General features: G+C 36.4%; 1 protein-coding gene across 3 annotated transcripts in view; it reads left to right on the plus strand.

The window, feature by feature from the left end:
- BICC1 (BicC family RNA binding protein 1) overlaps positions 1-18,784 on the plus strand; it is a 97,279-nt gene extending 78,495 nt beyond the window's left edge. For 2 of the 3 annotated variants that reach the window (XM_030453629.1, XM_030453632.1), the window contains exons 9-21: positions 1,965-2,096; positions 2,653-2,839; positions 4,270-4,428; positions 4,877-5,073; positions 5,364-5,505; positions 6,178-6,334; positions 7,765-7,930; positions 9,263-9,302; positions 9,958-10,112; positions 12,000-12,156; positions 13,948-14,108; positions 14,615-14,714; positions 15,883-18,784. In XM_030453629.1, the coding sequence (XP_030309489.1) occupies positions 1,965-2,096; positions 2,653-2,839; positions 4,270-4,428; positions 4,877-5,073; positions 5,364-5,505; positions 6,178-6,334; positions 7,765-7,930; positions 9,263-9,302; positions 9,958-10,112; positions 12,000-12,156; positions 13,948-14,108; positions 14,615-14,714; positions 15,883-16,013 (1,884 nt within the window). In that variant the 3' untranslated portion in view covers positions 16,014-18,784. The remainder of the gene's footprint in view (positions 1-1,964; positions 2,097-2,652; positions 2,840-4,269; positions 4,429-4,876; positions 5,074-5,363; positions 5,506-6,177; positions 6,335-7,764; positions 7,931-9,262; positions 9,303-9,957; positions 10,113-11,999; positions 12,157-13,947; positions 14,109-14,614; positions 14,715-15,882) is intronic. The other variant, XM_030453630.1, reaches the window with a different exon arrangement.
- Positions 18,785-20,311: the final 1,527 nt, after the last annotated feature.

Consider the following 20,311-nt stretch of genomic DNA (forward strand, 5'->3'; position numbering starts at 1 on the left):
GGTGACTGGCTTGTTTCACTTTGCCAACCTGCCTTTTCCATGTTCATCAGGGAAGTACGTTTCTTTTGGGAGGAATTGGCAGGACTTTTAGTTCTTATATAAGTGAGTCTTCAAGGAACTGGGGAACCATAGGAAGTACTTATTCTGCAGTCTTACATTCTTTGCAATACCATAACCTCAGTTCTATAAGGCCTTTTATAAAAGTAGGTCTAGTGCTTGTACAGGTTTTTGCTATATGGGTCTTTAAACTTCACAGCAGCCTTTAGACATTACTGTAGTACCAATGTTGGTACATGTGTTTATATATATATGAATATTTGCCATCAACACTTGGGAAGCCTGGATTCAAATCCAGTTCAAAGCTGATATTAGGGTAAATCATGATACCAGTAAATTACAGAAGTCCACATCTCTGACATTGCACTGTGCATTGCTGTATTGTGGAAAAAAAAAACCATGGTGCTTTTCTATTTATACAGTTATATTAATGAGGATATTAGAGGATATAATGAGGATATAATCAGGATATTAGAGAGAGCCTTATTCACTGTATTTTCTTGGTGAAGTTTTAGTAGTATTTTTCTAGAGGTTCATGAAGTCAAAGGAAAGGCAAACAAGCTATTGTATGAACATCAAAGCATGCATTTACTCTCAAAGCTTAAAATTATGCTAGAGCCATTTTTTTTAAATATTGAAATTTGTTTTAATCATTCCAAACACATTGGTACAACTTCATATCCCAAGTTACAACCTCTGTTATCACCCTTTAAGAACAGTACTGACCAGGAGACCTGGTATGTTTTGACTCGCGTCCTGAAACTGTTGCTTCCAATTTTGTGGATGAAAGCAAATTTTAAAAGCAAGGTTGCCAGGATCTGTAATTCTCCTAAAAGATTAAAATAGAGGCAGAGTTTACAATATCAACACAAAATGTGAAGCAGTGCATAGACACCTTGCAGTATGCATTGTACATGAATTAATGCTTTACGTAAAGTAAAGCATTAAAATGACCTTAGCAGTATGTCTGAACTTTAGTATCATCCAGTAACTGATATCTTTGAGAAGGCTATGAATTCTCTGGTGTATAAAGTGTGGATATCCCTTATTTCTGATAAGCATTGGAAGTCTTGGTTTCCAATCATCAGCATATTGCTTTCAGGAATATATTCAACCTGGTAAATAAGCAAAAACTAGTAGTAGTGATGAGGGCACATTGTAAAAGGAAGAATACTTAGTTATTTAAAATTAAATACTTATCTATGTGAGGGATTTGGAGTCTTATTTTAAATGTTCTTGTTTTATGTCTTCCCCTCATTCCAAACATTTTGGTTTCATCTGTATTTTGATCACTGCTAAAAAATACCAAGATTTTTTTGTTAGTTTTGCATATAGTGATGAGGACTGTAGAGAATTTTGGGGGGGGTTGGCTTTTTTTTACAGTACTACTTTTAAGTGCTTCAGAGATCCCAGAAACACAAAGTTAGGGGCTGGAAGGGGTCATATAGATGCCTTTAACACTGGAAAACATTTATCTAGCTTTAGGAAATGGCATTTCCTTATCTCAAACATAGTTTAACATGAGCCATGGGTATGTGAGAGTCCTGCTGTGAGTTCCTGCCAGTATTTTGTTGTGATTTAATAGGCAGTAGTGGTTTCTGAATTTGAATCCTTCAGACACCACTATGTCTGTATAAATAGCTAATGTAGGGTGCTGACTGGACGTGCTGACTGGAAGGCCAAATATTTAACAAATCATTTCACCCTTATACCACCAAACTGCTTGTTCAGAATCCTGGGGTAGAAAGATACACCTGTATTCTTCTGTACAAGTGCCTCTACTTAAAATTTCATCCTTGCTATTTTTACTAAATTTAATGTATCGGGATGTACCTGTGTTAGTTTATTGGTTACATTTTCATAGGTAGGTTGTAAGTTTTATAAATGTTTGCATCCTGTCTTTTCAGGGTTGCCTTCCTCTCGTGCTTATGTTTGATATGAAGGAAGAAATTGAAGTAGAACCACAGTTTATAACGCAGCTTATGGAGCAGTTAGATGTCTTCATAAGCATTAAGCCGAAGCCAAAGCAGCCAAGCAAGGTTGGTGAAAAGCTAATGTATTCTGTTTAGGCTTTCGTGACAACTTTTCAGAGCTGATGAGTTGACATATCTGCTCCTCCTCCCTAACTTAATGGATCATAAACTTGTAGAAGGCATATATATTTTCTGCTTGAAATATCAATTTAAATGTTACAAGAGCTCTATGGTAACTTGACATTTTCATTAAATGTTTGAGAATACAGGCACTAGCTTTTGTAGGGAAGGTACAGATAAAAGAAATAAACTATGAGGAGACGGATTTTATCTGAACAAAACTACTCCTGAATTGTTTTTAAAGAAATTAATCTTAAATTGCAGCTCCTGTCACGTAACAGCAGTGGTTCTTTATCAATCAGAAATAAACAAAAAAAGAAACAAGACAAAAAACTCAAGTAATCTGACTATTAGAAAAGTCTCTATTCAACACCAGATGTTAAAAAGAACCACAAGAAAAATAATTACAAAATACTAATAATAATACTAAGAGTTGTGTGTGTTGCAGATCTGTATAACATAGTCCTATTACTCATTGATTTTCCTTTTTTTCCCCCTACAGTCTGTGATTGTAAAAAGTGTTGAACGAAATGCCTTAAATATGTATGAGGCACGGAAATGTCTCTTGGGACTTGAAAGTAGTGGAGTCACTATAGCATCAAATACCTCTACTGTCTCGTGCCCTGTTGGTTTGTCTTGTCCAGGTTTGGATATATTGTCCTCAGCAGGACTAGGACTCACTGGGCTTGGTATGCATTCTATTCTATGTGTATCTTTATATTTTTTAATACATCTATATTTATTTGAAACTTGATTCACTTACAAAACCTGACGACCAGATGTGTGTGTTTTGCATGAGGAATCATGTTATAGTATGAGAGAATACCAAAAGCATCTGGCCTTTCAAGGGCTTCTTGTTATAAAACTTCCTCCAAGGCTTTCATAATCAGCTGTGTGACTCATCTCTGAAGAAAACCCTCCAGAAACTCAGAAACCACTCAACTGAAAGGGAAAGGGAGGGAAGTACATGTGAAATAGGATGTTGCTTTTAAAACTTATTGGAGTATTTCTTAAAGAAGATATTTCTTTGGTAATATTGTGATGTCTCAGGCTGTCCTGAATGTGGTTAAGTACTTTAAACCTGTCAACAGTACCATGAATGCTAATGCCACATTCAGTTCTGGCTGGATCTCAGTGTTTGAGACATGCCTATGCTACTAGTTTAGACCTTACTTATCAGTAGAAAATATAAGACAGAAATGGGTAAGCTTCCTATCCTAATGCAATTTTATAGAAGGAACACATAGTCCAAACTGGAATCACTATTTTCCAGCTCTACAGATATTCTATTACCAGAACCAAATAGGTAACCAAGCAGTCACAGAATAACTTAGAGACAAATCTTGATGCTGCTTACTGAAATTCTTGTTCTCGTGTAGCCACCATGCTTCCTTCCACCTGCCTCCCAAGAGTGCTGGGTAGTTCCATGTCAGATGCTTTCATTGGGGTGACACAGGTGCAAGTGTTTGTGCCATTTGACTGTGGTTTTTAGTGCTGCTTTTGTTACCTTTCATGTCATGTCTGCCCTTTGGGGTTGTGTTGTTACCTCTTCAGAGTGTAGTGCCAAGCTGCCTTGTAAATGGTCTTACATGAAGAGCTGATTGAAGGGAATGCCTTGGGAATAAATGCATTTGGGGGATGATTTGTGGTCAGGGTTGAAGGTGCAAAAATGAAATTAGTAGTTCTTGGTGTAGAACTGGTGGTTCATTCATATGAGCTTCTGAGATTATTTTCTGAAATAAAAGGTTATGAAGTGCAATTCCTTTCCTATTCTCTGTGATGCTGCTTTGAAAAAAAAAATAATTATGGAAGCAATGAAGGGGGGGATCCAAAAGGGATGGTGGGGTTGAGAAGCAGACAGTGAAGACTGGTTCTGGCAATAGTCCAGTAGAAAGGCATAAGAGATGCTACAACTCTTCTTTGACATATAGTTCCCAATTTAAGAATGTTTATTCTTGATGTATTCTCTGCCAAAATTATAGTAGGATTAGTGCTAATTTTTTCTGTAGAATATGTGCTGGTGCAATTTAATGGGATTTTGTTTGGTTTTAATTGGCACTTGTGTAAAAATGTTTTTCTGTACATCTTAACTAAATATTCACTAATGTATTTTTTGCAGGCCTTTTAGGTCCGACAGCCCTGTCAGTCAACACCTCAACTGCTCCAAACTCCCTGTTGAATGCCCTTAATAGCTCTGTGAGTCCCTTACAGAGTCCAAGTTCAGGCACACCTAGTCCCACGTTATGGGCAACATCTCTTGCTAACACAAATGCCACAGGTTTGTAGAAGATAAAAGTAAATAAATTAGTTGTGCAACAGTAAGTTGTTGGAATGACAAATGAAAAGTCCAGAATTTTTCATTATGTAGAGCCTTAATAATTCCTAAGTTTATCTTAACACTGCTTAAAAATTGTCCAAATTGAAAGTTCTAATACAGAATTATGTCACATGTAATGTTTTGCTCTAGGTGATCCTGCTTTTGTGGGAGAGATGGACTAGATGATCTCTCAAGGTCCTTTCCTATCACTAATTCTGTGATCTGTTTTATATGAGAAACTATGTTAATCTACAGAGTAAGGGGAAGAAAAAGCATTACTAGTTTGACAACCAATTTGAATGAAAACTTTAGTGATGTATCAACGCTATATAGAGATTTATCTAAGGTACTATAATGCCTGAGGAAGTTAAATGAGCAAATGAAACAAAATGTGACAATTTTGTTACAGGTTTTTCTGCTATTCCACATCTAATGATACCATCTACTGCCCAAGCAACCTTAACTAGTATTCTGCTGTCTGGGGTACCTAATTATGGTCAAAACACTCCATCTCCACCCCCAGGCTTGACTCCTGTTGAAGTCCACATTAATAGCATGCAGGCAGAGAGTAAAAAGGGCTCACCTTCTTTAAATGGTCATGTAAAGGTAAGTAGTGATATCTCTGGAGAATCAGATCTATTTTTAGTTGATCTCTACTAAGAAAAGCTGAATGAGAAAAGTAGCTATATTAAGAGGTTCTGAAAACTGCTAAGTTTAGAAATAGAACAGTAGTGTCTTCAAAATATGACTTAAAGACTGAGATATAAAACACTGAAGTATATTGTTCTTCTGTATTGGGTATGGAATTCTTGTACTGCACAGGTAGCAAGGAGAAATTCTTTCAATATTTCCTTAAGCATAACAATCACTTCAGTGCTTTTTGACAATTATTTCAGACCTCAAATATCAAGTATTCTGCACTGTCTGCCACATCACTAGGAGAAAATGTGTTGAGCACAAACCACAGTGATCCTGTTAGACAAACAAGTACTCATGGTGCCTCAGAACAAGTAGCTGCCAAGTCAAATAGTCCAGAAGGTAAGATTTTGACATTTTATTCTTTTGTCTGGTAGTGTTTGTTCAGTCTGTGTACATTTCATGAAACGAAAATGTAAATGGATTGCTTATACATTGGTTTTGCAGCCATGTTGAAGGACCCATTTCTGGGTCTCACAGATTCTTTGACAAAGTAAATCAACCTCGTAGTATCTGAGCTGGGCTGTTGATAGAAAGACCTGAAGTCAACATAAATGTGCTTTCAACATTTTCTTAACTTCCTAAGAGCAGAGAGAAATAACCTATGAAAATTTTAGTATGGTTTACAGCAGCTTAACTTCATTGCCTAAAACAACCTTTACTGCTTTAAAATATGTATTTCTGCTTTTTACTGAAAGGAAAGAATTAATGCCTTTGAGCAAGTTACTGGAGAAAATTGTGTGTAGAGGAAACCTAAATGATGCTGGCAAAAAATTTATTTGCATTTTTTTTGTGACAAATACATGGTATGCCTATGATTTATGTGAATACAAACAACTTTTTTGTGCTTATGAACTTATATTCCTGATTTCTAAGCTTGACTGAGTTTTGCTAGTCCTTGAAACTGCAATGTTCTGTAAGGAGTATTTTGTTCTGTAGGTGTCATTCCCTTCAGCAAGTTCCCTAGAACATAAGGGGGTTTTTGTTTAACTGTTCTTATCATTGGTTTCGTAGGTTGCAATGATGCTTTTGTTGAAGTGGGCATGCCCAGAAGTCCATCCCATTCAGCAAGTACCAGTGATCTGAAGCAGATGATGAGCTCTTCCAAACAGGCCTGTGCTAAGAGGCAAACAGTTGAATTACTGCAAGGCACCAAAAATTCTCACCTACAGTAAGTTAAAGATACAAATATAGGTTAAGGGAATCTTTGCCATGCAAAAATACTTAACGTGGTTTTGTAGGTAGAAGGGGTGGCTCAGTAATAAGATGCTCAAATAACCAATTTAAATTTGCCTTGATTTTTAATCATGTTGAGTATTAAAAAATATGCCCCAATTTGCCTGATAGTAGGGAACTTTGAATGCTTTTTGTGTATGCTAAGTGTTTTTCTCTGGTTTGAAAAAAATAAATCCCTTTCCTCTCCCACAAGACAGTGGTGGTTTGTTGTTTTTGTTTTGTTTTGTTTTTCAGATGAGCTTTCATTAGCTACTTCTGAAGGATACATTGGTTTATAATTTCTTTTTTTTTTAACTGACTGCTTTGAGAACAATTCCTACCTGACAGCCATTTTCTTTTTGTGTGTATCTGAGACTGTTTTTTTTCTTAGAAACTTGATATTCAGGCCATAACAAAATGTTCTCAAACACTTGTCCCAATTATTTTTTTGTTTGTTTTTCTTTTTTTCCTTTAATGAGCCAGCAGTGGCAAAGGCTCTTTTGAGTCATGATGTGTCTTGGCAACACAGGTTTTCTGCTTAACAGAATGCTTTTTCCAATCTGCTTTAAGTAATGTTTTCACTATTCATTTTGGAAATTGTTTATCATCACTCTTTAGAGATGCATATTTTCTTTTACCTTGTTTATTTGGACTGTTACATATATTTCATTAATTCTGCTCTCATGGCTTAGAAATCTGACGATTACTGCTAGGTTGTTTGTGTGTCATTCAGTTGCTTGTACATCTTGCTCTTTTCATTTAAGATTTATTGTTCACAGTTTCCTTAGGGCATTCTTCTGGGGTAGTCTATAGCATCTAATACATGATATTTTGCTTTGAAGGAATAGTTTACACTCTCACGAAGTAATAACATAACCAGCCATAACATGGCTGATGTTTAGAAATAAAAGATTACTTGAAGAGGTTCTTTGGCAAGTAGTATTGCAATTACTTTGAAAGCTTTAAAAGAGAGCAGGACCCATGTTTTTTGGGTCTCTATTTTTTGTCTCTATTATGCATCTCTCTCTAGCCAAGCATCTGGTTGAACTGCTGAACTGTCCTCAGCAAAGCTAAATGGGATGAAGTAACACTTAGTAGGCATTGCATGTGATAAATCCAGATAAAAGGCAGATCACCTCTAAATCTATAAAGCATGCCTCATGCTTGGTGATATTGGAAGCAGCAATACATTATTTGTTTCAGTGACAGGGAAATAGGTAATCTGAGACTTTGGAAAAATTGCTAAAAGTGGTGAGATGTTTGTGTATTGGCATTTCTTGACTTCTGCTGCCAAAGTCCTTAGGGTAGAGTTCAGTTCTTAAAATTGCATTGATTTGCCACTGCTTGTGAAAAAGTCTGGAGTTAACACTGACTTTGCTCCCACAGCACCACAGAGAGGCTGCTCTCAGATGCAGATTTAAGTGCTTCTGAAAGTCCCATGGCTGATAAAAAGGCTCCTGGAAGTGAGAGGGCAGCAGAGCGAGCAGCAGCTGCCCAGCAGAACTCTGAAAGAGCACGTCTGGCTCCACAGGCATCCTATGTAAATATGCAGGTATGCTGCCTTGAATCAGCCCAAATCTAGTGCAAAACTTGATAACTGCTAAGTGAAACTACCATGGAATGCAAAGGTGACTGTTGCCATTACCAAGTCAGTAAAAGCCTTTCCCAGCAAATCAGTAATTCTTTAAGCTTAAGAGAGCACTGGAAACTAAACTCTTGAAGGTAGAAGAGCCCCTATGCTTCTGTTAAATAAGAAAAATTTCAGAACAGAAATTTCATTACTATCTTAGTCTACACAGGCATAATTTGTGTGTATAAATCCTATGCTTCTGCTTTGAGAAGAGAGAATTATATATACAAAACACAACTTTTCATAAGCAGTGTTAAAAAAAATATTACCTCTGTAGCTTCAGTTTCATATCCAAGGAGATTTACTGGGGTGATTACACTGGTTTTGCTTTACAAATATGGATCTGTACATATATGCCTTTGGTTTTTTTTTTCTTGTACTGTTCCTACTTGATTAACTACAGGCTAGTACTGTACTATAAACTTCCATGTTACTGAAAATCTCCTCTAAGAAAGGGAGACCTTTGACTGTCAGGCAGTGGTAATGGAGTAGTTTTCAGTATATATCTATCAGAGTGGGCATAAACAGACTGCATGGAGTAGTGGAACAAGATTAGGGTTAGTGTTCTGCAGCCCTTGTCCTTTACCAGAGCTCTAGCTGTTTTAAGTAGTGAATTCAACACTTCAGGCTAAGTGCTGAGTTTCTGTAGTTTTATGTCTGTTTAGACTTACTATTCTGTAATTCAGAGAAGTGCAACTTATTGAACCAGGGGTGTCTATACTTCCAATCTTCAATTGCTGTAGGTAGTGTCAATAGAAAGCTTTTTAATTCTCTGAGAACTGGAGTTCTTTTCCTTTCAGAAAAGGAGTACATGGAGAAAAACTGCACTTGAAAGTTTATTAAAATTAACTGTGGTGCCTAGATTTGCTGTCTAAGATGATATGGATTCTTTTTGCACATTTGAGGAATGTTTTCAATTCTAGGAACAGGTGATTAAGGAAGAGAAACTGTGCTAAAAAATATCTTGTTAAAAAATAACAGCAAAGTAAAATCTTGCCTAAACAGTAAAAACTGCTGCAGCCTCACTCAAATGGATATTGTGTATTTACTTCATCTTTGTTACCTATGTTTAAGTGATGCTTTCAGCAAGTAAGGCTCTGACTGGAGCACTGTCAAATTATTTTGCAGTACTTCAAGTTTTTCTCAGTTGTATTCACTGGCCACTTTCAAAACCTTTGGTTTTACAAAGAGCTAAGTACTAGAATGGCATTTTGTCAGAATGGCAATTAAGCTATCTTCATGTTTAATTTTTAGGCATTTGACTATGAACAGAAGAAGCTACTAGCAACCAAAGGTATGTGGATAAGCAGTGATTTTCTGAAAAGTTTGGTAGTATGCAGCTGATAGAATTTTATGAAGTTTCAGTTTAGTAATTTGATTTCTTATATCAAATCTAAAGCTGATATGGAAACATTTGTATATTGTTTTCCATAAATTTCTGAATACCAACATAATATAAAATACAGTATAAACAACTTGCAGATAGGATGCTGTCTCTTTGAGTATATCCGTATGCAAATGATCCTTGTTGTTTTTGGACACCTCACAGCAGTAATACAGACTTTTATTTGCGTTCAAATTAAACTTTAAGATGTTTGTCATATTGACAAAGTTCCTTATTTCAGGGATAAATTAGGTTGCCAAATTGATAAGGAACTTAACTATATATTTGACCTTATTTAAAAATAAATCTAATACCCACACACCAAAAAAAAAAAGACCAGAAAGCCCTCTTTGAAACAGATATTCTTTTGGCTTCCTAGCAGCCCTGTGGGGTTTTACCATTTTCTGACAGATTAAATTGCCTTGAGGAGTAGAATTCAAGCTATGTAGCAAGTGGTAGTGTATAGAAATTACCATTTGGTGGGTTGCAGTCTATGAGCTTACATGACTTGAGGGTTGTCACCTCTTTAATAATGTTGAGTTTTCTAATTTGTTTCTTTTTTCAGCTATGTTAAAGAAGCCAGTTGTAACAGAAGTGAGAACTCCAACAAATACATGGAGTGGTTTGGGGTTCTCTAAATCTATGCCTGCAGAAACTATCAAAGAACTAAGAAGAGCAAATCATGTATCGTACAAGCCATCTATGACAACTACATATGAGGTACAAAACAGAACCACTATACTGTAATGGAAATATTTATTTCTAGTGAATTATATGGTTGTTTCTCTTGAGAAATATCTAACTTCTTAATTAAAACAATATGGATATGGTAGATAAACTACATAATGTGCATCACTGCACAGTGAAGCAGAATATTAGAACAAGAAATGGCTGCAGGTCACCTGTTGGAAAGCTGTCAGACTGGAAGAGCTTTCTGTATTTGCACTATTCACTGGGCTCAAATTTCCTAGGTAGAAGGCAGCCATAGGATTCAGCAAGTCTCTTTGGAGATCCACCATGGGAATCTTGCAGGGAACGTGTGTTCCTTTCTTTTCAAAGGTGTCCTGACATTGCTTTTTATTGTGTTTCCTTGTTGTAATCTTTCCCAACTTCCACAGAGACACCTATTGATTTATATAAAGAAGTGTTTTCTACTTATTTAAAATGTAAATAGTACATTTCTCCAGGACTAGGACAGCATACAGCTTTTCTCTAGGTTACACCTGTCTTTTAAAGTAAAAGAGATTCAACCATGGTAAAAATAGGCCTCCACTTGACAGGTGAGCATTTTGTGTCGTTCAGCTACATGTTTGACTCGATGTAGTGAGTTTGTTATGGTAAATTGGGGAAGAGAAAAAGCTACAGCAGAAATTGGTGAATTTCTTTTCTTTTTTTTTTTTTAATACTTTACTTTTAAATAGTTTTCTGATTGAGCTGGGGTGGTATTTTCACCCTGTGATGCACTGCTAAAAGCTCTAAGCAGGTGTTACCATTCTAACCAAGAACATAGTAACTAGGAGTTACTAGAAGCCTGCCCATGTCCAGGCCACAAGCTTGATGAGGGTCAGGTGTAGCCTAAAGTCTGGGAAGTTAATTTGTAAAATAAGCTCACAAAACAGATTTCATCACCTGTGTGATATTTTACTGTGCATTGAATTTTCCAGAAACATTGGGTGATATGATTTTACTTCCCAACTCTTAGCCATCACTATCTTCTGACATAATGAGGAATCCCTGTCTCTTCTTGCTTTTCTGTAAGACTTGTAGTCAGTTCCAGCCTTTCTTCATTTGCTGGGTCATACAAACCATAGCTCACACCATCCCAATCTTGCCAGTGATAGGAGCTTTTTGCCTATTTTTCTTCAGTGGTGTCAGCTCTCCTGGCCAGTAGAAAAGATTGCTGCTTCCTAAGTTGTACTTTTGAATTGGGATTTAGTGCACATGTATAGAATTGAATTGCTTGTTTGGTTCCTCAATTTTTAACTCATGTAAGTGTGTGGTGTCAATAACAACCAACTTTTTGGGGGGGTACATTCCCACCCAATTCTATAGTTAACATCTGCATTCAGGAAATAAATGCCTTACTTTGAAACATTGTGACCTATAGTGATGAGAGTTGATAATTAGTGTTTTAGAGGAATGTGAAAATCTATTTTTAAAACAAATTCATAAACCATTGCAAAATTGCTGTTTTGTATAATGTATTGTGGTCAAGTATTGTGTACTTGATCCCCTTGTCTTCAGACAGATGTTCTGTTGTGTTCTCATCCCTGTGAAGAATTACAATCAGTAGGCTGCTTTGCCTAGTGTTTGTGTGGGAATTTGATACCACAGAACTCTTTGGAAACCAACTAAGAAATACTAAGCAATTTTTTTTGAAACACAGCCTTTAAATAACTTCTGTTTAAAATCTGTAGGCTTCGTATGTGTTAAGCACACTTGCTGGTTTTCTGTCTGTTTTGTAATTATTAAACAACTGCTCGACAGCCAGAAGAATGTTTGCAAGCTTTCAAAGCTATTTTGTTTAACTGAGCTGCTTCAAAGAAAACATGTGAGTCACAAAGAAACTTCTTTTTTTCTGCCCAAATTTTCTTTTTTTATTTACAGGGCTCATCAATCTCTCTCTCTCGGTCCAACAGTCGGGAGCACCTGGGAAGTGGCAGTGAATCTGACAACTGGAGAGATCATAATGGGCTTGGACCCACAGCTCATAATGAATTTGTCTCCTCAATTGGCAGCCTGAAACGTAAACAAAATAAATCAGGTTGATAATTTCTTACAATCTCATATTAAAAGAACCCCAAGCAAACAAACAAAAAAACCCCAAAACAAACACACAAAAAGCCCCCAAATGTGTTTATATCAGTGAATATTTTAATATGAATGTTTTGTGACATTACTGGGCATTTAAATTACCAGCACCTGTAAAGTAAGCTTATTTTAAAACTGAAAAAGTAAAAAACATTCATGCAGGATTATGCAGTATTGCATATCATGCTATATAAATAATGGTTTGAAATGGTATATATATATATATGGTATATATAGATATCTATATATAAATATGTATATATAAATAATGGTTTGAAATCAGGCCATTGATGTTGCAAAGTTACTTGAACAAAAAAAAAAGGAAGCCTAGTCAAAATGGAAAGTTAATTAAAATAAATAATTATTTTAAATGTACTTGCATATGTGTTAGAAGAAAATTAAACTTGAACACATTGGCTGTGGGAAGCTCTGTTCTATAGCAACTGTAGCTTTCCCAGAAGATGCAGTGGGTGGAGGAAGGACAAAAGAAATAGTAATGAGTTGATCTTCTTTGTTTTAAGATAATACTCCCTGACTGCAACAATAAGAAATAATTTTTAGTATTAAGTTTTTGATACATGATCTTGCATCATCTGGCCTGAGTGTAGGATCATGAATTTCACCTTGAGTATTTTTAGTGTTAACTTATTATGAAAGTGGAGAAATTGGGGCACCACTTTCTAAAGTGTCAAACATCAACTTAGTTATTGCTTCATTTGTCAAACTTAACGTTCACATTTTCAGCACTGAAGAGTTAGATGTATTTTAAAACTTTCTGAAATGGAGCCGATGTTGATAGAAATTCTCCAAACCCTGTAAATCCAGTCCCAAAAGTTTCTAAGTGATCTGTGCCCAGAAAATAAGAAATGCAGAATAGCCAGCTGTGTTTTCACATCCTCACCTAGCAGAGTATCCTTTACCTCCTATAAGCCTCAGATGCATTCACTGCTACTCTATCCCATGTCTGTAGCTAGAGAGGGAGCACTTGCAGGGGCCCCATTTACACAGGTGCCTGATGCACTCCCTGGGAGTTATCTTTTTCTTATGCAGCATGAGGAAAAATGATTATGAACTCTGTGATTACATACTATCAGTATGCATGCCACGTGGAAAGGAATTGCACTGCTAAATCTTTTTTTTTTTTTCCAGTTTTTTAATATCCTGGAAACTTTTTTAAAGATACACATTTTTGAATGCTATTTAATACTGTGTAGGGAGTTTATTTTCAGATTTTGGTCCCCTTTAAAATGATTGCATTTAATTTTTTCTCTATTATACTAAAATAATAGCCAAATTGTGTAGCTACTAGGTAGTTCCTTTACCAGGAGTTGTTCCATCATGGTATTTTCTCCATCCAGCCATAAAAAGCTGGTTGCATTTGTGTGCAATTGAGTTTCCAGTCTATTCCATGAAGAGGAAAGGGTTTAAGATGAGGATAAGAAATGGGGTCTTGCAGCTCTTCCCTTTGCATGAATTCCTGTCTGTATCTGTGTGACAGTTCATGTAGTGTGGTGGGTTTTTTTGTTGTTTTGTTTCTTGCTACAGAAAACAAATACTGGAACTTAATTAAGAAAAAAATTCCTTTATGCTGTTCATTCTCTCAGACCCCTGAGGGGTTTTTTTCCCCTTAATGATAGATTTAAATATTTTCTTAACTTAATGATGTAACTGAACATGATATTGACATGACAGAAAATTGTGCATGCCTGTGACATGACTAAAAAGTGCACTTGTTCTCTTTCAGCTGAACACTATCTCAGTAGCAGTAATTATATGGACTGCATCTCCTCGCTGACAGGAAGCAATGGCTGTAACCTGAACAGTTTGTTTAAGGGATCTGACCTGCCAGAGCTTTTCAGCAAACTTGGTTTGGGCAAATACACAGATGTATTCCAACAGCAAGAGGTTAGCATTCCTTTGAAAGACAACTTTGTGCTCGCAGCATGTTTTCCAGCAGCAGTTGTTCTGTCTCTTGACCAAAACCATTAAGAGAAATACACTGTGCTTTAAATAAAATGTGTCACCAGTGGTTGAGTTTATCATCCTCTGCTAACTGACTATAGTCTGAACCATCTGCCATACCTACAGACCTACCTGGTTACTTCCAAATAGACTAAAGCAATACTTAAAATCTCAAGAGTAACAAATCAATAAGATTAATTAACTTGGTTTTTCTAAAACTCATCATTTTTTAGTTTCTTCTTATCAGAAGTGCAGAATAGCAAATTGGACAGCTGTGAAGAAGCCATTGGAAAGCAATAATTGCTGTTTACATCCAAAGAATAGGTTGGCAAAGTAACTGTAAAATGCAGTAGGAAAAAAATTGTAGAGCTTTTCAGACCCATATTATGGCTTAATACTTTTAGGGGAAAACATATTTTGCATAATTTTCTGCTTTCATTTTACTCTAGATTGATCTGCAGACATTCCTTACTCTTACTGATCAAGATTTGAAAGAGTTGGGAATTACCACTTTTGGTGCCAGAAGAAAAATGCTGCTTGCAATCTCAGGTAGGTAACACAGATTGTCATTTGTTTTAAGTATTCTTTATTTTCTTCTCACTTGAGTTGTATCTTTGTAGTTGACAAAGGACTTTCAAAAGAGTGAAAAGTAAGGTCTAATCAGAAGAGGTCAAATCTACTTGCCCCTAGGCACTTAAAAGAGCTTTATGGAGCTTTTGTGTTACCAAATAAGATTTCAGTTGCATAGACCTGTGTTGCCTTGTAAAGCTGGAGCTTGATGGAAAGGTTGTTTCACAGCACACTGTGAACTTTGTATTATGACCTAAGACTGTGGGTCGTAGTGTAGTGAAATGAGGCAACCAGGTGCCACTAATTGTCAGGTAGTGGGCATGAGCTTGTGTCCAGCCCACCTGTGCCTGATTAAGGCAGGCCCCCACTGCGCATGAGCAGGACCAGGGGGCCAATAAAACCGCAGTGGGGGCCCGCCCTAATCAGGCACAGGTGGGCTTGACACAAGCTCATGCCCACTACCTGGCAATTAGTGGCACCTGGTTGCCTCATTTCAGTACATCGTAGAACCTGTGGGATTAGAGTCTCTGCTGTCTGTATGGCTGTTCAGAACTGGCATTTTCAGGCTTTTTGTTCCCAGCCCTCCACTTTACTGATTACCAGAGCAGTCATCCTACTGGAAAAAAATGCCTGGGTTGAGGGAAGGCTTCAGTCGATTCAGTCGATTTCTGTTCGGTTTTGTGGGTTGTTTGATTTTTGGGGGTTTTTTTTTTGGTTTTGTTTTTTCCCCAAGGCCAGTTGTTTCTCCAAAATGTATAGGCTTAAAAACAAACATCTGTCTCTTATCTGGAATTTTTCCATTGCACTTTAATGAAAAGGTTGTCATGTATCCTACGTGCAGACAGACAAAGGCCAAATGTAATTTCTTACAATGTGTTGTGGCATGTAATATCTAACTAGATTTTTTTTCTAATGGTAATAAATAGCACAAGATTTCATATTGCATTGTCTAGGCAATTAATCTCTATGAGAAGAAGAGTGTTCTTCTTTATTGTAACACACGTTTATTTTTATTAAATTTCAGTTTATACTCTTCTGCCTTTTTTTTTTTTTTGCCTAGATATGAATTCAAATTTTCCTTTTGGTTTAGGCCAAAATATATCTGAGTTAATTTCTGAGAAATATTTTGTGTGTGTAACGTTTGCAGAGCTGAATAAAAGTCGAAGAAAGCTCTTTGACCCATCAAACATACGTGCCTCATTTCTTGAAGGTGGAGCTAGTGGAAGACTGCCACGTCAGTACCATTCGGACATTGCTAGTGTCAGCGGCCGCTGGTAGCAGTAAGTTAAGTTGTGGCCCAAAAGTCAGCTCTAAAGATGGACATAGAAATCCTGTGGACAGCCTTCACTGCACACCACCCTCTGCACTTTGGGAGTTTGGGTGTTAAGGACCAAAGCATTTGTCTGCACAATACTGTGCCAAAAAAAGCAGAGAAAACACGTTCTGTCTGTTGTCTTTCAAAACACCAAATGTGGGTTACGTTTTATGTGTGTAGATTGGACGGAATTTGCAATAATAATTATAATAATAATATAGGGTTCTTTGTTTAGTATTTTATTACCTATAACTATAATGTATGCACTGAATTTTTACTTTGTTGAATGAAGGAAGAATGAAGAGCTGGGATGCCAGAGAGCATAGATTTTGGTTTTATCAAGATGGATTTTTCTGGTACTGCTTAAAATAATTATTGAGGTCTTTCTGCACTTTACGTGTTCTGATTTCTTGTCCTGTGGAAGTTTCTCTCTTTCATTTCCATATCAATTTTTGTATTGGCACTAATCAAATTTTTTTCAGGTGTTCCTGCATTAAGTCACATCTCACTATAATGGTACTAGAAACTGGTTCTTATGCAGACTTTTCCCTCTCTATCTCCCCCATAGTTATCTGAAGAGATTGTTCCTAAATCAAGCCACTTGGTAGTGGACCAATCCTATCATGCTCTTATGAAGCAGTAACGCTGATTGCAATAATACTCATTTACTGTAATAGATGCAATGAAAGACCAAAATGGACCTTGCAATATTAACCCTTTGCAGTCATCATACTTAACTGCTGCCTGTTATACTAAAACTGTTTTTAACGGTTGTCTCAAAGCAAAGGGCTATTTTTTATCACCCTGCCACTAAAGGACACTTATTTATGTCAGTCTTTTTTATTTTTAGATTCTATACACCAACAATACATAAAAGATTCAACTGATCTACTGCAGATTTATGGTAGAGAATGAAAGGCATTCATCAAACTAGAGCTCTGGGCTGTCAGTTTGATTAAACAGACAACTAATCTAATTTGACAAGACAGCACTGTTGCCATTTAATAAATGACACATATTACTTACATGACTATGCATGCAGCAATTGAGCGACCTACATAAAATAGGTGTAAAAGCATCTGTTTTGTTCAATCTAGATTTGTAATTGTCAGCTGCAGAAGTGTTTAAAACTCTGGAGATGAACTATTTCTGAAACAAGTTATGTTCAACAAAGGAGTCCATACCATAAGTGGCTAGAGCTAAGTGATGCGTTCTTATACTGTGAAAGTCCAAATAATTTGGCAAGATTATTCCTCTGTCTTTACAGATGTCTAGTTTTGGGTTTATGAAGGGTCTGATATAATGAAGAAATTCATAAAGTGCCTCTTTGCGCAATGCAATACGAAGTTTCCAAGCATTAGTTTGTTGAAAAGCATTCCCATAAGAAATATTGTGAATTACTTCTACTGTAATGTGTTATTTATGTTCAGTGTACAAGCCTTTTGAGATGGACATAAACCACTGTCAAGTGCTCTTAACAGAAGGCATTAGAAAAACATCTACAGTAGTTGGTTTTTATGCAAAAGCGGGTGAGAAATAGTTTTGACACTTTCCATGGATGATTGATTCTTTTAAGGTGAGAATACAAAATGATGTATAGAGAAATTTGCACACACAAAGGGAATTCGAAGAAACTATTACTTGAGGTTGTTATAGATGATCAAGCAATAATAATGAGTCTTGTGGTTAGCAAAAAAAATTACCTGTTCAGTACTAATTTTGGCCATGCCTACTTAGTGGTGTATAGCTGGGAGTGTTCCCCTTTGGATGGAGTAGCAGTTACGTTCCTCTGGGTTTACTGCTGAACGACTGAAACAGCATCCTGTACACACACAGTTGTTCACATAAAAAGTATTCTGATAAAATGCCAAAAGTCAGTATCCATATATCTAGCAGATACTTGCCTGTATGTGTTACACAGGCAGGAGCAACTTGATGGAAAACCTTGTGGAAGCCACACCTTCTAATTCTAAAGCTACTTACACTTCTCCTTCTAAGCATTTAGGGAGTTCCATTTACATGGATTACTTATGTGCTTACAGATAAGCTGTCATTTAAATGCTTGCATTTGCAAGACCAGTGTATGCAAATCAAACTGTATTCAGTCCTGTTAATTTTATAAAATATTTTTTACAAAATAAATATTCAGCAACACTTTTTACAGAATTTTCTGCAACCCCTTCTTGCTTATTTTGCCTCAACTTAAAAGCATCAAGAAAAAACCTTTACACTTTTACATTTTTAGTCTTTCATAAGTACATACTATGTATCTAGACAATGCTATACTCAGTCTGAATTTTATTGCATTATTAAGTTGATGTGGTCTTTTACTGAGCAGTGCTTATATCATCTACACAAAAGTGAAGAATTTCCCATTAACAGCATTAGTTTTCAACAGGGCTTCTCACAAAAAAAAAAAGAACACACTGGACTAAAAAAAATTTCTCACTTATTTTGATTCCACAAAGGGAATATGACAGTACAATGTACCGTATTGTTAGTTATATTATGCACAAATATTTGACTTACTACATAAAAATGTTAGTTTTAAATCTGTGCCTTAACAGTGACCAGTTATCTGTAAATATAGAGCAGATACAGATTGTATTTTTGTGGGTTGTGTCCTTTTAGTGATTTTTTTTTTTTTTAAAATACAAGATGAAATTTAAACATTAAACATGGGAATTTTCAAACTAATCAGTGTTGCATAAATAAATTTATATAACTCACTTGTATTCTGGTTGGTCAATGAATATTTTTTATATAGACCCAATTCCAGGGATGCTTGCTTGTTAATAAAATATAAAAAGCAGTATTTGACACAATTGCAATATGTTTCCTTCACAGTGCTGTGTGTTTTACTATTTTCATATTATATACAATTTATTTGTCTGTCTTCTAAAGTGGAATGCTTTTAGAGGTACTTGTCTTTAAAAATTAACAGGAAAAGAGTTAAATTATCTCAGGTTCAACTCATAACAGGTTTTAATGGTTTGGCTTACATGAGTTTTATTCATTTTTTTGGTCTTCCTATTTTAATGACTGTATACATTTTGGTGTGGTTAGCAGGAGAGTTATATGTACTCTTTCATGATGGTGGTTGTACTATCCCTTCAGTTAGAGAAGGGAAAAAAACAGGGTTTCTTTGTTTGGGATGGTGACCACGTAACCAGTCCGTAGACAGCCAGAAGCATAGCTTTCATGCTGAGGTAATGTGTACATCATGTTAAATCAGTCTTGTATCACTACATGTCAAGCAGACAGACAAGTTTAATATTACTTACCTCACTTAGTGCACTCAGGCGTGTCACTATTCTGCCCTAATGCATTTTCTTTGTTAACTATTTTATATGCACAGGTCTCCACTTAAATTGCAGTATTCCTTGCTTACTGACCTTAAATATCTCAGAGTTATTTTTCTGAATGCCTTCTGAGAATTGCAGGTGTGGGTACAAGTCTGGGAAGGTCACAAATCAACTCTTCCGTTGAGGACAAGCGAAGGGCATGGTGCTGAGAGCCAACTCACAAGGCATTGGCATAAACTACATGGAAACTGTCCAGGCTGGTGTTTCCAATCCCTGAGCAATAATGGACTACAGAGGTCTGGAACAAGGTAGTTCCTTTTGTGGACCATTTGTTTGGGAATATTGCTTCTAATGGACCACCATGTAGATTCAGTCAGCAGAGTGTTAAATATGGTGTGGGAAAGAGGAGGAGCAGCAGAGGTAAGTGGCTGCTCTCCCTGTGCTGCAAGCAGTGTTCCCAGAAGCTGGCATGGCATGAACAGGACTGCTTCATGAACGGAATTCTTTCACCAGCCAGGTGCTCATTACCTCTCTGCTCTCAGTCAGAAGAGCAAAACTGCTGATCTATACTCTGAAAATGTCTTCTAAGAAATGGATTCTTCAAGCTGTGTAAAGGTTAACAGTGAGACTGTTTGACCCCACTCCAACCAAGCCACATGGTAGAGTAGACATTTTTAAATCTGAACAAAATGAGGATTTGTACAGTAGGTGTATGAGTACTGTTGCAGGCTGGTACAGAAAGATGTGGTGGTGGGGAAGGATGCTCAGAAGTTTGTACTGTGAAGCAGGCCAAGGTTTGATTCCAGACAAGTCTGCTCACTGCTTGAGCTGCCTTTTATATTTAAGAACCTGTTTCCTTTTTGTCACAGGCCTCTGAGCAAAAGAAAGGTTTGTCTTTTTATTTGGAGTTCCTGCAAAATTCTTGAGGATTTGACAAGATGGGAAAAGCAAATAGA

The sequence above is a fragment of the Calypte anna genome, chromosome 6 (assembly GCF_003957555.1).
Source record: "Calypte anna isolate BGI_N300 chromosome 6, bCalAnn1_v1.p, whole genome shotgun sequence".
Lineage (NCBI taxonomy): Eukaryota > Metazoa > Chordata > Aves > Apodiformes > Trochilidae > Calypte > Calypte anna.